The sequence below is a fragment of the Embiotoca jacksoni genome, unplaced genomic scaffold, assembly GCF_022577435.1.
Source record: "Embiotoca jacksoni isolate LCO1_2020_lvr unplaced genomic scaffold, fEmbJac1.0.p SCAF_20, whole genome shotgun sequence".
In the NCBI taxonomy this organism is placed as follows: Eukaryota; Metazoa; Chordata; class Actinopteri; family Embiotocidae; genus Embiotoca; species Embiotoca jacksoni.
Window position 1 is genome coordinate 4,501,052 of NW_027185341.1, and position 16,102 is coordinate 4,517,153.

The window sequence follows — 16,102 nt, forward strand, 5'->3', positions numbered from 1 at the left end:
CTCTGAGTCTTTATTCCAAACAGCCTCTTGACATAAACACAAGTTAATTTCCACCATCAACATCCAGCTAATTAAGAAAAGTCCCTTTTGACAGAGCCAAACGAATTCACCAAAATCCACCAAGGTGTTGTTTTCATGGACCATTTCGCATCCATTTTACTAGTCAATCACAGAGTCAGCCGGTCTTGTTGTCACAGCCCTGAGCGGTCTGATCCCGGAGTGACAACGTGTTCTGCTCACGTGGAGCCTAGCGAGGCAGAAAAGGTCTCTCTTTTTTTTTTTTCTGCTAGTTAACATTCGTCGGTGCGCCGATTCCAAGAAAAACCTCACGTCGGTCAGGTTCATTGTTGGAGCCATCTTTGCGAACAGCTGTGCCGTGTGAGTGCAGCACCCCGTCACTGACGCCACTGATCGTGTGCTGGAGTTTGGCCTTTAGTTGCCATCATTCGTTTCGTTCGCATGTTGTCATGCAGGAGGCGATGATGAGATAAGCCTGTGTGACTCTTGGAGGTTTCCAAAATGGAAATGCTCAAATGCAAAACCCCGTCAAATCACTGTATACACGGTATGTAAAGTTCCCACTGTTGCTCGTATCAACCTAGGTTGCGACATACCCTCTGGAGGCTCTACGAATTGTAGATCCTGAGGCGATCAGGGAATAGTACTGCAGCAAACACAGAAACTCCGGACAAACTGAGTCATCTGTTATGATCAAAATCATCTTAAGGTGTAAAATAGCTCAAGAAAACACAATAAATCCTGTCTTCGGTGACTTTTTTTCCAGAATCTAAAATGACGCCAAATGTGCGTTTGAAAGACAAACAATGAGGTCCTGCCGCCACTGGTGGGGGGGGGCATGGATTTAAGCAGAGCTGACGGGGTTGGAGACGGTCGGGGAACCAATGGTTTATGTGACAGTATAATCGTGGTCATATGGCTGTGACCTCCTGAACGCATTGAGAGGTCATCCGTGATTCACTCGGATAATGAGCCTCATCACTAAAGCTGTCACCCTCTCTCCTTTGAGACCCGGGCTCATATTTGCAGCCAGCAAAGCAGAGGTGCAACATGAGAAGCAATCCCATGCAACACTGACCAGTATGATACATTTCTGTCACCAAATGAATAATTAGATACTTATTTAGCATAAATACTGCAGTGTGCTGAACTGCGTGTGTTGAGAAATGAAGCTTAACGCTGTAAACAAAACTGCGTTTGACTCACTGGTGACACTTAATTTAAATAAATATTTCCCTGAAGTGCATCTTGCCTATATTTGAGGACTATTTGCTGATGGCAGAAGTTCCCAACTTTTTCAGACCATGTGCCACGACATATTGAAACAAATTTCCCAAATACAACTTTCCACTGCAGACACCAAACAGTTTTTCTTCCACAAAATAAAATTCCCTGATTTTACCGTGCAATAGCCCCAGAAAGGCTAAATAACATAAAGCTGCTGTTTTAAAAGATCAATTTATAACACCGGATGGTTAGATAGTAGGTTTTTAATTCAAATTGAAATCTTTAATAGTCATTTTATTTATTAATAACTAATGAAGTTGCTGCTGTTGCATACATATACAGACGCAATGCTCTAACTTTACAGTCGCTCATATTCTGCTGCTGTATGAAGCTGCAGGTGTTTAATAAATTCAAAAGGAAAGACTCCTAGAAACAGCTGGAAGCAACAAACTTTCTTCAGCTGCTCTTAGCGTTTTGTCAAACTTTTTATGCACATTTTAATTTTTAATAGGTGTGAAATTGTAGAGCAAAGTGAATGAGGTAAAACTCAACATACTTGACAGATGTTTTGTGATGTTGGAGAGATCCACATGTCTACTACTACTCTGCCATCAATCATGAAAAGCTTTCGAACAGCTCTTATCACGCCGGCCACGTAATACTTCCGGCTCGTTTCACTCTGTCCCGAACCTGCCTCAGAAAAACTGACTATGTGAACGCGGCCACAGACTGATACAGGTGCGTCACACCAAAAGCGTGCGAGTTGGCAACCCGGCTGGTATTCGCAAAACAAAATTACTTGAGTGTCACAAAACTACGTTACGTATCTTTGTTTTTCTTAGTTGGTACACGACGTATACCTGCGGATCACGTGGACGACACCACTGCTTCCAGGAAGGCCCTTGCGTACCGCAGTTTCTGAATCACTGGTTAAAGCTATTAAGGTAAAGCTAAAGAAACGAGAGATTTTATTTGGTTCCATGACACAACAGCCGTTGAATTCATCAACCTTCAAAATTTCAAGTACTAATGCAATCACAATCATTCATGGTTGCTTCCTGAGTAAAAACTGACATAAATTTTAAAAAAAATTAAAAATTAAAAAAAAAAAAATCATCCAGACAACTGTCCTGGGCAAAGTCTGATAACTAACTAACTAAACGTTGGGGGTGCAGACTGAAATGCTTTTAAACTACTTTTTAATGTTTGAATATAAATAAAATAGTCCCGCCTTTATGAAATCCACAAACAAAGACTACAAAGCTTTTAATAGCTTTGGTATGACAGGTGGCTCCCTTGTGCTGAGAATCTTTACCTGTACAGTTTGCCTTGCCGAGCTCTCTTTGGTGCAGTCTCTTCCTCCTCTCTCACTGCTATTTCCCCGAGTTCTTTCAGCGTGTTTCTTAGACGCAGTCGGGGCACAGAGCTACCTGTCCGGGTAGGTGAGCCCTGCAGGGACACAGTCTGCGGTATGAAGGGTCAGAGCCGGCACAACTGAACAGCAGAGGCTCCTGCTGGAGGCCGCAGTGACGACCCCAAGGGCTGTAGGAAGGAAACATGTGGTTGACTTCCTGCACCATGCTGGAGCAACTCAGTCTGAGCCTGCGAAATGGAAGATAGCGATTAGTTTATTTGTATACAGAGCATCAATCAATACACTGGACATCTCTACCACAATATTGTTCTGATGTTGCTCTGTTTTTAATGGAAATTCTGAATGTGTATTAATACTGTGCACCTAAAACACCAGTGGTTACTGGTTTCCAGCTTCTGAAAAGCTACATATCATGAACCATTTGCATTTAACTAGAAGCACAAGGTCTCAGACAGTACACGGCTGTACGTTCATCATGCTGTATGCTTGCTCTGATTCCAGATGTGAACGTGTATATTGAAAAAAAAAAAAGTGCATTTAGAGTTGGCATGGTTTAATGGTTCCAATTTCTCACCTGGTAAATGCGGCAGGCGTGTTAAGGTGGTGGAAGAGAGCAGGCTCGCACAACAGGGAGGAGCGTCGGCACACACTTACACAGGACTGACCCAGCGGACCAAGGTGCATCCTGAGAGCGCTTTCAGGCGGCCAAGTAGGGACAGAGCGACTGCAGAAGTTCTTGAGCGTTAACAAAGAAAAAGAAAGTGGAAAGTGATTTGATTTTTAACCGAGCAAGAACTGAGTGGTTTCCTCTTCTGTCTGAAACACAATGTGTAGAAAGCCTTTGAAACAATTTGATCAGCAGAAATAGCAGTTGGTAGTCTGTCTTGTTTGCCGTGTGTGTGTCTCTGCCTCTCTCCGTGTCAGTGCCGCTGTTATGCGTGTGTGGGGTCACGTCACGTGGCCTTGAACCGCTCTGTCTGACCATAAACGTCATTTCCACCCGAATTAATTTTTTTTTTTTTTGAAAAGCTAAGATTTACTTTTTGCCGCATGCTGAATTCATAACATCTGAATAATTACATCACTGTGATGGCTATGAACATAGCCAACAGAAATAAATACAACTTTTTTAAATTTGTTATTATCCGTTTTAATTTCTAGTTGTGGACATGCAGGTCCACTACCATCCACCAGGGGGTGCTGTAGAACCCATGGCCCAGGATCGGCGGAAAGGTAGGACATAAAGACACAAACCACTCTTGAATCATAGAAGGAGGATTCGTGATTAAAGACTAGATGTAGTTCAAGAGGTGGATAACGTGTTTATAAAATGCCAATATCAGAATAATGTATTTATAATCCTTTAAATGTGTTTGACTTAAAATCAAAAGGTTTGAAGGGCATCCACCCTATTTTAAGATGTATTTTCTCTCACATCATAACAGAAGGTATTAAATAGGTCTATCTCTAATTTGGTGGGGTAGCACCCAAATATATTATAACAGCTCCCCCTACATGTACCTGGTGAGTGATGTAACCATGAACCCGCTCCAGCATTCCCACACAAGTGAACTCTTGAGGAGTGAAAGACTTCACCTGCAAAAACATACACAAACACTTTTATTCAGTGCTACTGTAACTGGAATTTGGGGAAAATAAGGTGTGTGTCTGCATACAGTTGAACTGTAATTCTGTTTGTTCAGTGGAAACTACCTCAGTGCTCAAAATAGCTTTGACTGCCTGCCGTATATCAGTCCTGTTGGTCACATCCACAGTCCACACATAGGGTTTACCAATGAATTCTTCAGCATAAGGGTGCTGGGAAGAGATCTAAGATCCAAAAGTTATAGGAGACGTTTTTAGATCTTCACAAAAACATAGCAGTAATTTAGAACACAAATTCAACAATATCTCACAGTATATAATTGATATGGGAGTTACCTACCTGTCTTGTGGTGGGCTTGCCCTTGTAGAATTTATTGTTGTCTGATGAGTGTGGAGGGTCAAAACGTGGCTGAAGGAAGACACAGCCCAGAGCTATTGCTTCAATAGGAGCGGGACCCTCATAGGGGAACCCAAGACCTACGAACACCTGCCGGGGAAAACGGAAGCAGCAGAGGGAAGACTATTTCCTTAAAGAGGGTACTTCATAAACTATGAACCAGAAAGACAGTTATCATTATTCAGAACTCACAATCTTAATCATAACTTGATTTAGATACAGTAGGCTTTCTTGTGTTACTTTGTGATAGGCTCTTATCTGACCTTTGCCCTGCGGAGAAGTCGTAAGAAGTTTTCCTGAGTCAGCAGTCCGTGGTTTCTGATGGACCTGGGCAAATTTGAGGAGTGTCCTGGAGGTTGGTAGACTGTGGCATGAGTTTCCAGTTCCTCACTGATCACCTCCACATATTGAGATTTACCCTGATATAGAGATACACACAAAGACACACACAAACAGGAATCTGAGTAAAGACTTCAGAGAAGACCTGCATGTACAAAAACTTCACTGTCATGTAAAGTCTTGCCGTAGCTGCTTTATGATATGCTCACAGTCTTTCTACATAATATACTCTTTTACTCATTATACCTGCCACATGTAGTCCTGTTTGCCATAGACAACGGCTATTCTGTCTTTCCTGTAGTTTTCCGGCTCGAGCTTATCCTCCCTCACCTCCCTCCTCGCTGTCTCTTCACTCACGAAGCCCAGAAAGGAATTATCAGGAGTGTGAGCTAGAGACGACAGAACATAGAGAAGTTAAATGACCTGTAAAAATATTCCATGACATTTTTAACAAGCAAACTTACAAAAAAAAAAAGAAAAAAGGAATCCGGACAAGGGCTGGGAGCTTCAGCGTCACTCAGAGTCATGAAACTAATCTGGCACATTTGTCACGTCTCTACTCACGTTTTTGAGTAATATTAAACTTCTTTTGTGGATGATAAAATTGGGTGCCTCGTTCTGTGCTTCTTTGACTAAAATGTGATCAAAGTCAGTGAACACGTCTTCATTGAAGATGATACAAATACTACATTAAGTGTGAAAAACAAATTACTTTTGGCCACTACTACTCACTGATAGTAAGGCTGCAGGTGAATCACAGTTTATATTAAAATTCTGCGAGAGAGGAAAAACATACTGCGCAGCATAAATCATGGGCTGAAGGAAATGAGAACTCTTCACATATGAGGGTTGGGTGTTTGGATAGGCAGCTGCCACCCTGCTGCCCTCTGACACTCTGTGGAAGGTGTGAGAGATGAGTATTTACTTTGCAAGGAATGTGCCGGCAAAGGTGTGTGTCTAAGCATCGATTTGTAACATTTCTGTGTGTGTGTGTGTGTGTGTGTGTGTGTGTGTGTGTGTGTGTGTGTGTGTGTGTGTGTGTGTGTGTGTGGTTGCCAAATCTCCCCTCATTCACCCCCTACACAGAATTTCCTGCTGGCTCCTTTTGGGCTCTGCTTCTCTCCGGCGCCTGTCTAGATTCACCGCTTCTCACACACACACACACACACACACACACACACACACACACACACACACACACACACACACACACACACACACACACACACACACACACACACACACACACACACACACACACACACACCTATCAGATTATCAGCGATATGATCATGCAGCATGTCAGGGTTTGGAGAGAAACTTTGACTGTTTGTCTGTTTGGTGCAAGCCTTCAGTCGCTTCTCTTTCTCTGTGCCTTCTGCAAAACAGAAGCATTAACACTCAACTCTTTTCTCAAGCTTCTTTTATTTCTTTCCTCTTCCTGTGTCCTTCCTCTGTTTTGTTTTCTTTCTTCTTTTTTTTTGTCCTTCTCACGTCCTCAACTAACAGCCATCTCTATCCCTCCTCTCCCTCAGCAGGACAAATAAACAGTGTTCCCAGCTGAGGGATGAAGAGTGGCTCCCGGCCCAGAGCTTCCAGCTCGTCTCCATCTCCCGGCAGGGTGGGAAAGATGACATGGAGAGGTGTTGGAAAGAAAGCTCTGTCTGGGCACCAAGTTTATTTAACCTCAGCTATTAATCCTCTCACTGTGAGAACACTGAGAGGGGTGTATGTGAAAGATATATATATATATATATATATATATATACATATATATATAGAGTTCATTTTTTAATCAGTGTACTGTGTCCAACCTTATAGACACATGCACAGAAACACAATAACAAGTACATACACACAGACTTACGGAACATTGTCATGTACTGCAGAGGTTGGAGACCCCAGCTCCCCCACAGTGTTTTATATCCGTGGCTACGTGCGTAACTCGCCAGGTTAAAGGCTGGTTCGGTGCCGAATGAGTCCAGGATTCTGAAGCGGCACCTAGAGGGATTTATTTTTAAATAATTTGACACAAAACTCATTTGACACTGACACATATAATATAATGTAATACTTCACATTAAATAACAACATTAGTATCTAATGCGAGCTCTGTAAAAGAGACACACCTGTGTGATACAATTCTGTTAATATAAGTGATTATTGCTAATATTAGTTGCTGTTATATTTGTGATAATCAAAGACATCAAAGTTACTAAGTCCATTTACTTTTTATTGCAACAGGACTTTAATCACAAAGTACATGAAATATACATCCAACTGGGCATGATTATGGATTTAGAAAATTGTGGTCATACCGGTAATGCAGGAAAGCCAGTCCCATGGCTCCTTGGAGGTGAGCAAGGCCGTGGTAGTCGGTGTAGATGAGGTCAAAGGTGAGGGGCCTTTGGATTGGACAGCTGCCTCGGCCTGGTGCAGCACCTATCAGACTGGAAGGGTCACAACAAACACACATCAGGTTCGAGAAATAATTGATGTCGTTTGCCTCTCTCATCCCTACAGTATTAAGTGATCCCAGACCAACTGGGTTGATAATTACAAGATGCCAACATGTTGACGTTGGATTCAACATACATCATACTCATTCCACCTAACTACTAAACTACTGTTCGAATGAACATGATGTTTACTTCAGGTGAAAGTAACTTGTGGTTTAGGACAGTAGTAACCTGTGGAGTCGTTGCTGTGAGGTGCTGAAGATCAGGTTGTGGCCCAGGATTGTCAGACAAGCACTCAAGTCAGCCCACTGGACCAGCTCTCCTAGAGGACCGCCTCGCTCCACCATGGCTTCAAAACGCTGGCCGACATTCCCTGCCAGGGCACCAGGGTAAAGCAGCACCTAATGGATGGGAAGTTTAAATGTCCAAAATCCATCTTCCTTAATATGCAGCCAGGCAAACACAGTAGGTATAGTAGATTTAAGATTCTGTAGATTATAACACAAGGTGACAAAAATATGATGTCATAACTACCCTCATCTGGGAAGAGACAGTCGTGTTGCCGCTCTGCTTCATCCTCAGACCAGCCTGGATCCACCGCTCAGACATTCTCTCCACTCTGGACCAGATGAACTTCATTGCCGGGCTGCTGACGTTGCTGATGACCTCATACAACGGGCTGAGAGTTGCACGTATCCCAGCCTGTGTGTAATCACAATGCAAAGTAGAAAATCATAAATTGTGCTGACTCATTCTGCAGCGACACACAGTGCTGTAGACTAAGATTATACCTTCTCCGTATAAGAACGAGCCTTCTGATGCCATGGCAGTGCAGAGTGGTTTCTTCCAAGACGAGGAGGACAAAAGTCTTCTATTTCGCTGAGGTACGTCAATATGGAGCAAGTGGTACCATCCACTCCATAAAAAGCATAACAAGGGTCTGACTGCCAATGGGCCAGCAGGAACTAACACAGAGACAGATGTTATATTAAAGCAATGATAAGCACACTTTGGTTATGCAAACTGATTCATCATGCAGATTACCCAATATAAAGAACATGCTATACTATACTCCCAATGATCTCCAATGGTATTTTTCTCTTATAGTTCAAACCTCTATGTTTTGAAACTGAATATTAAACTTGAAGTCATGGTAAGCACTTCAATTAAACACATACAGAGCCATGATTTTATGCTACCATATACATTTTCACTTTCTCACCTCCACTTTCTCAGCACACACAGGATATGCAGGATCCATTGGCACCTCACACTTCTCTTTGGGCCCTGTGCGTGAGACATTAGCCGTCACAGTTTTTTTTTTTTTGTGTGCCCATTTTTAATGCATCATTATTCTACAACCCCAGCTTCAGAAACAAAAACTACATTGTAGAGGTGCCTCAACGTTGCTAATGAAGAACAGTGGACAATAATTTTGATGTACAACCTCTCAACTGAAATGTGCACAATGAACAGCAGCCATCAGCACGATGTATAGCGCTGCCGTGCCTGCATGAGGCATGAGAGTAGAGGCAGTGTGTTCTCAGAGGCCCTTTCCCGTAAGCCCCCCCACCATCTCCAGCCAATGTCAATCAACTGGAATGAACGCACACACGCGCACACACACCTGACCCACCTGCCTCCTACCAAACATCCCCATTTACAATGCGAGACCTTGCCAAAATACACAGTCCTTAACTGTGTAAAACAACCTAGTAAAAAGGGAAAGGGAGAGAAAAAAAAAGATAAGAAAAGCTGTAGGCTGAGGAGAGGTGTGAAAGCCTAAAAACAGGGATACGCTATAGGGGCATGGCCAAAAGAAAAAAAGTTTCCCCTTCTACAAAAACAAAGAGTATGAGTAGACAAGTTGGTGAAAGGACTCCTGGGTAATTCAGTCGTATTTTATGGGTGTGAGGTAATGTGAGAGGAAGAGGGTGAGGGGCCAACAGGCTGGTGATGGGGAAGTCTGTGTTTGTGTGCATGCGGGTGGCATGTGTGTACATAGTGTATGTGTATGCATGTCCAGAAGTGAGGCCACGCTCACATATGGATGCGATCGTGTCTGTGTGGCCCAAACTTTATGAATTCCCTTTTTCTAATAGTGGAGTGAGTGTACACCTACTCATCCCCACCACACACACATACACACGAACAACCGTTCACGTGCCAGCCAGTGTGCGTAACCCGACTCTCACCTGACACCTCACAGGAGGGTCGTAGCGTAGACGTAAACTTCTTTCCTCCCCACGGCAAGTTGATTGGCGCTGGCTCCGTGGGACTTGTTAAACTTCTATTCAAGGACTCCATCCCCCATAACCACCTGCACCCACTGCACTTTAACCCCCCTCCTTCACACCCTCTATTATCACAGCTTGTTAATTTCACTGTGTGGTTAACCTTTACTAAGGCTATGAACCGTGTATTTGGCTCACTACCACTGCAGGCAACCGCAGAGAAGTTTGCAACCGGCCAATTATTGAAGCTGGCAACTTGCAGGGAGGAGAGAGTGTATTTATTTGGTTTAGCCAGAATATAGAAGCACATTATAACTGCAACAAACCCGAGAATATCTGTTTAACTTGAACAATTAGTTTATTTTAGTCCAAGACATTGTAAAATTAAAGCTAAACAACAATGACCTGCTCACGGTGGTACGCCTCCGCCAACAGGTCAAGCTGCAGTTTACATCCATATGTGTCCAGACTCCTATGATATATGTTGTGGAGACTTTTAAGGAATCCTTATATGTGTTCAAATGCTTGCTAATAAAGCTGATTGACAGTAGACAATGTCTGAAATACTGTATGAATGATGCTTCAAAGAAGCTACACATTATAAAACATGGCTGCTTCCCTCACATCTTCAACCCAACAGCAGAGACGATCTATACAGTCACCAAAGTTTTAAGGTGAACACCATATATTAGTATCACCAATTCAGTGACCAACATAAATGTGAAATATCGTCCCAATCTCCCCTTCTGTTCCTGAGGTACGGTGTTGAATAATGGCCGGAAAAGTGTTTTGTAGAACATTGTGATGTCACAGTGAAGTTGACCTTCAAACATTCTTGGGACGAAGTGAACATAAGACATCCGGCTACAGTTGCCTGGCACAGAGGCAAAACTCTGCAAGACTTGTATCTCATACCCTAAAACACATGCCTTATCTGTAAATTACAGCTGATAAAAGTGTGGACCTCACCTGTGTGTGGTCCGTGATCATCATGTTGTGTCGGTGTCTGAGCCTGCTGGTGCTGGTGGTGATGACGGCCGAGCTGATCGAGTCTCTCGGACACTCTCTTCAGCTCCCTCTCTACCAAGCGGGCCAAGCCTTGCTGGTCCTGTCTAAAGCTGGAAAAACACACAGAAACACACAGGAATGCTAACACAAGTCATATCTGTATCTAAATATACTGAGGTCCGTCTACGATAATATTACTGAGTACCTCTGTAGCAGCAGACTGAGATCATTTCTGGTCAGCTGGGTGACATCTCTCTCTTTACTCAGTCTCTGCACTTGAGTACTCAAAGCCTCCAAGCGAAGAGCCAGCCTACGAAAGCCAAGACCACGCTGACCTGTGAAATAAAGAATATGCAGTATGGTGTGTCGTGTACGGTATGTTAAAAATCATAATAGTGTCCATACTGTTTTCTTGTAGCAAAGCGGGCCCAGAAGTAAGAAATCTTGTTCTGATCATCAAGTAGCAGGGACATGTAGCGCTAACGGGATGTGCTACAAGTATGGTCATATGTATTTTTCACACTCCATACAGGCAGTAGGCGACTGGGGATGAAGAGGGATGCCTTCCTCCTTGTTAACCTGCTACTGGGACAGATGATCCTTTATCTGACTGAGATTTGTGGAAGTTAGCATCTATGCCCCCGACCATGGCTCTGAAATATCAGTAGTGTTACTGTGCTGCGTATTGATAAATGAGGGGGGCCCGCCCACACACACACACACACACACACACACACACACACACACACACACACACACACACACACGCACACACACACACACACACTGTATGTGTTTTTGAATGTTTCCACCTTCATGTTTAGAGGTTTCTCTAAGTTTAAAATGCTCACCTCATATGCTGAAGAAAAGTCACTTTAAGTTCACATTTCAACTCCAAAAAGAGGTGAAGCTGTTCACAGACAGCACATTTACATTGACTTTAGTCTGTCATGGTGCATCCAGTAACCTGGTGGTTCCCTTTCACTTTGTCGTGTTAAAAATGATGTAGAATGATACAAAATGGGTCCATGTAATATGAACTGTGAGCAAACGGCAGCTTTTCCAGCTTGAAATGGTAAAAACAAAACAAACAAAAAAGATAATAAATAAAATAAAATCTTTTGTAACAGAAATTGGATCCTTTTATTTATATTAAAAAAAACAATTTATTACAATGTTTGAAACAATTGCTTCAACCAATATTAAAGATTATGAGGAATGTGACAGTCACAATACTCTCTGTTCAAAACCTACCCTGACACTGACTATATATTATTATTGTTTGCTACAACAAATAACCTGTACCTCTTGTGTTTGCTCTGATAAATCGAGTATGGAGTGTCTGACTGACCTGAAGCACAAGAGGTCATGGTAAGAACCTCAGTTAGTCAGCTATCTAACTGTAGAAGCAGTGAATGCCTGTTTTTGAAGTCTGCTGGTGAGGCTCAAAGCGTTTATTTGAGAGGGCAGATTGAGGATTTCTTGACTGAAACATGTGTTTGAAACACGGTTGTCTGTTGACAGAGTTGTGCAGGCGGTGAATGAGGAATATTGAGCATTACATTGGACACCATCAGAAGAAATATCTCCCTGAAGATGGAGCTTTCACCTGTAATACACAGTAAAATATCTCAAGAAAGTGATGTCATTTCATCTGTATTTGCTCAGCTGACTGTCAGCATATCACTAACTACAGTACATGACCAGGAGCCCTTTGGGCTCAGAGGTAGTGAAAGATGAATGGCAGGGAAGAGGTGGGATCCTGGAACAAGTTAGGTGAGATAACTTTATAAATACTGTATATCATCCCAGAGCTTGTAAAGTTGTGTATGTGCAGCTTCTAAAAATCATGAATGTGTGTACGCGTGTACACCATTTACTTATACTAAATATGAGCTGCTTTTGCAGCTTTTAGGATCAAAACAGTCACATGGAGATTAGAAGTTCACAAAACATATGCAGTATATAGTTCCTTATAACAGTTTAATGAAATAATAATATTATAAATTTCCACAATGTTACAGCAACCTCACAGAAAACCACTGTGCAAAAACTCTTGTGATCACATATGACCAAATACACAAGTGATTGTGCACATGTGAAATATGTGGTTATGGAACATTTTCGTGGTGTAATGTATAAAGTCCATGCAGATTCCAATCCGAAAGGTTTTCCATATATTTTCTCCTTGTTATCATACATTGCGACATGTGGTAAACATGTATCATACATGTAATCACGTGTTCCATGTGGAAAACGTCTTTTTACTGGAAGGGCAAGCTTAGCCTCCTCATTTTTATACTTGTAGATACGTCTGGCAATTAAAGGAGATGGGTTTTAGTGTGTTTAAGCAGTTTCTCAAAAATAAGAACTCCAGTCATGTGGGTAAAACTTTACAGTACCTTTGTATCTAATCTTCTTTTTTCCCCACCAGAAACAGTTTAAATCATCTCGTGTCACTGCCTGCTTCGGGTAAAAAAGCTGATTCTAAGATTACAAATGACTTTTTACAAAACCCAGCATTTTGTGATGAATTTGTGCTGGATTAACTGCTTACCAATAGCTTCCCCCGTGTGGTATAACAGTGTTTCCCAACACAACCATAGCTGGGTGGCTATTTGTACACAAGTTGCGGTGGGTCCCTCAAAGCACAAAGCAAATGTGGCTGAGTTTGACTGAGACTGACATGCACCAGTGGGTTAGACTGTCTGCTAAAAACAATTTTCCAAGAATATGAGAAGAAAACGACCGGGATGTTTAGATAAAACATCATCTTCTGTGATTACATTGTCAAAGTGATTCATTGTTCTTTCACAAACTTTTGGTCACATCTTTGACAAACACTATGAGTTTACTCTATCACGAGTAAATGGGTTTCTATATATGGCATCAGCCAATTCCAAATCATTTCTGGATGAATTTAATTAAGAAACATCAAAGCATCAACAAACAACATATTAGTATTTTATCATTAGGGCGCCAATTGAAAAATAAATTTTTGAATCACACCTCTTAACAAAAGCAACAAATAGACTAATGAATGTTAATCAGAGACTTCCTGAACACTGACTGAAACCTGCGGAGTTTATTTCCAAATGGGACAGGCACAAAGCCAAAATATGCAAATTTATTCATCTGGTGCATAAAAAAAAACAAAAAAAACACTGCTCATTTTACAGAAAAAACACACTCCAAAGGAGATTGTTGTTAACATTTGTCTCTTCCGTATAAACCAGAAAGAAAGCTTTTGCCCAAACAACCTTTTCCAATCCCTCTTAAATACCCTCCTTTAGAGAAACAGTTTAGCTAGACAAATAAGCTCGAGTATATCCTGGCAACAAACCCACAACAGTCAGACACATGGGAAGACCCACCGCGAACTGTGTATAAATCTTCATCTAAGACTGGGAAGACAGTCAGAATAGGTCTTAATCCCCGGACACAGGGGACATTTCTGTTTCTTTTTGTGTTGCAAAATCTACTGGTAATTGTGTGAGAATAAAGCTTCACTTCTGAACTGTGTGACTGCTTGTGTGTCTTACCCTTCTCCTCAGGTGATCTCCCAGCAGGCTCGTCCCTGGTCATCTCAATGGGCGCCCAGAGGCCCTGCAGTAGCAGGGTGACCACAGACAGGCACAGACAGAGCACCAGGCAACCACTAGAGGGCACACAACACAGAAAAAAAACTCTTCATATGGTACAGGAAACAGAACAGTATACTACATCAGTGGCTGCCAAACTTTTTGCTCCCTCACAGCCCTGCTAGATGAACTCGAGTACCAAGTGACATCACCTGTCAAATGTGTTTATTTAAAACTGGATGTTATTTAGCATTATCCTTGTGTCTTATCTTTGAGAGGCCTACAGCATACTTTGCAGAGGAGTTATTCTGAGCTAACAGTTTCAACCACTTTTCCAACACTTAAAGCTATTTTTTTTAAAACAGTTTATCAGTTATTTAACCATTTTTAGTAAACTATTTCAAATGTGTTCATGCATTACTTATCAGTTTTTAGCTATTTAAACTGTACTGATTATTACTTTTAGCCAACTGTTTAAAAAGGTATCCCTAAGCAACTGTTTGGACTCACAGGGAATACAGGCCATGGGAACATATGAGTATATTTTCTTCCAAATCATAATATCTATTTTCCACAATGAGTTGAGCTACAGTCTTTCCACTACATCTGGAAAAGGAGCTAGCGGAAACTTCCCTGGTTGGAGATCAGTGTGGTACACAAAGAAAGTGTCTGAACATGAATGATCCAGCCCAGTTTCATGCTGTGATACAGCAGTTTTTCAACACAGTAAACAGCTCCACATATGCGAGTTATATTTTCTTTGTATATTCACTGGACACGACATAAAAGGTCACTTCAATAATTTGTACCGTTCCCAACCGGTTAAATCTCCTTTTAGCTTCATAGTCGTGATTTTAATAGTAGCCTTGATGCAATAAAAACTGACGGTCTGACTTTGCCTTTCACTAAATACATGTAGAGAATGTGGAGAGCTAAATTGTTCCATGAGGAGACCCCGGCGTGTCAAAACAAGTATTCGAAGCGTGATGTGCCATCATAGCATGCGTCTGCTCGCTGCTCACATGAGCTCCCAGCTTCAGTTTAACTGGGGCAGAGAGAGCCGTCACTTCTCTCACTTTCATCAGGCCGGAGAACCCACCAACCCTGAACCAAAGAAACACAGCCCAGCCACCAAGTACGTGCACAAACACCTTGGAGGGTCTCCTCATGGCAATAAAGCTGCAGATAAAATTATTTTCCATTCAGCTGTATTAGTCTGCATTCCATCAAAGTTGTCCGAGCACTCATCGCAGGTTGAGAGAATATATGGTATGAAAAAGTAGCTGCACAGAGGAAATCATGTTAAAACAGATTGCTATGTTACATTTGGCCTGACTTCTCCTCCTAGTGATGTCATATGTTGGGGAGATCCAGCGCACGTGAAAGGGAGACTCTTTAAGTTAACTATGCTGAGCTTTGTCAAGAGTAAACTGTCAGAAGAGTCAGAGTTTCATGCAGCTCAAGTAAGTAAAGCTAAAATAAATGAACGCTGCAGTGACATGTTTGGATGAAGTGAGGTTATATTTACATTTTTACTACTTCCTGACTGCTGATTATTCACTGATCTAAAGGCTTACCTGCGATGCCGGAGTGCAACACGCATGGCCCTCTGTTTACAGGGTGTAGGATCTCACTGTCAAGACAATAAGTACCAGTAAATGCAACATGCTACAGGTATATATTAGAGAAAAACTATCTTTTACTATTCTTACCATTACATTTCCCATTCCCTTATTTGGGTTTAAGCGCCAAAGGACCATTGGGATTTCTTTTCAAATTGGAAATGAATGGTCACACTTTCTAAATGAATTGCATCAATAAAGTTTACAGGCATTAATAGATGTCAAAGTAATGCTGTT

The 16,102-nt window shown here is 41.9% G+C and overlaps 1 protein-coding gene across 1 annotated transcript; it reads right to left on the bottom strand.

Annotated features, from left to right (window-relative positions):
• Nucleotides 1-2,304: 2,304 nt before the first annotated feature.
• On the bottom strand, nucleotides 2,305-15,870 carry LOC138201826 (alpha-1,6-mannosylglycoprotein 6-beta-N-acetylglucosaminyltransferase B-like). Its single transcript, XM_069155330.1, has 17 exons — nucleotides 15,821-15,870; nucleotides 14,205-14,320; nucleotides 10,868-10,997; nucleotides 10,624-10,772; nucleotides 8,643-8,707; nucleotides 8,212-8,385; nucleotides 7,955-8,122; nucleotides 7,652-7,821; nucleotides 7,280-7,411; nucleotides 6,829-6,962; nucleotides 5,208-5,350; nucleotides 4,886-5,041; nucleotides 4,566-4,712; nucleotides 4,334-4,450; nucleotides 4,142-4,216; nucleotides 3,195-3,355; nucleotides 2,305-2,847 (listed from the first exon to the last, which is right to left on the bottom strand). Exons 1-17 carry the CDS (start codon nucleotides 15,844-15,846, stop codon nucleotides 2,649-2,651), a joined length of 2,262 nt encoding a protein of 753 aa, XP_069011431.1. The 5' UTR covers nucleotides 15,847-15,870; the 3' UTR covers nucleotides 2,305-2,648.
• Between the last annotated feature and the right edge of the window lie 232 nt (nucleotides 15,871-16,102).

Excerpts from the sequence above, each read along its gene's own strand:
- LOC138201826 (XM_069155330.1), bottom strand. The coding sequence starts at position 15,846 with ATGCGTGTTGCACTCCGGCATCGCAG. Across the intron at positions 5,351-6,828 it reads GCAGTACATGACAATGTTCC|CTCACACTCCTGATAATTCC; the intron begins GTAAGTCTGTGT and ends TGTCGTCTCTAG. Across the intron at positions 4,713-4,885 it reads GACTTCTCCGCAGGGCAAAG|GTGTTCGTAGGTCTTGGGTT; the intron begins GTCAGATAAGAG and ends TTTCCCCGGCAG.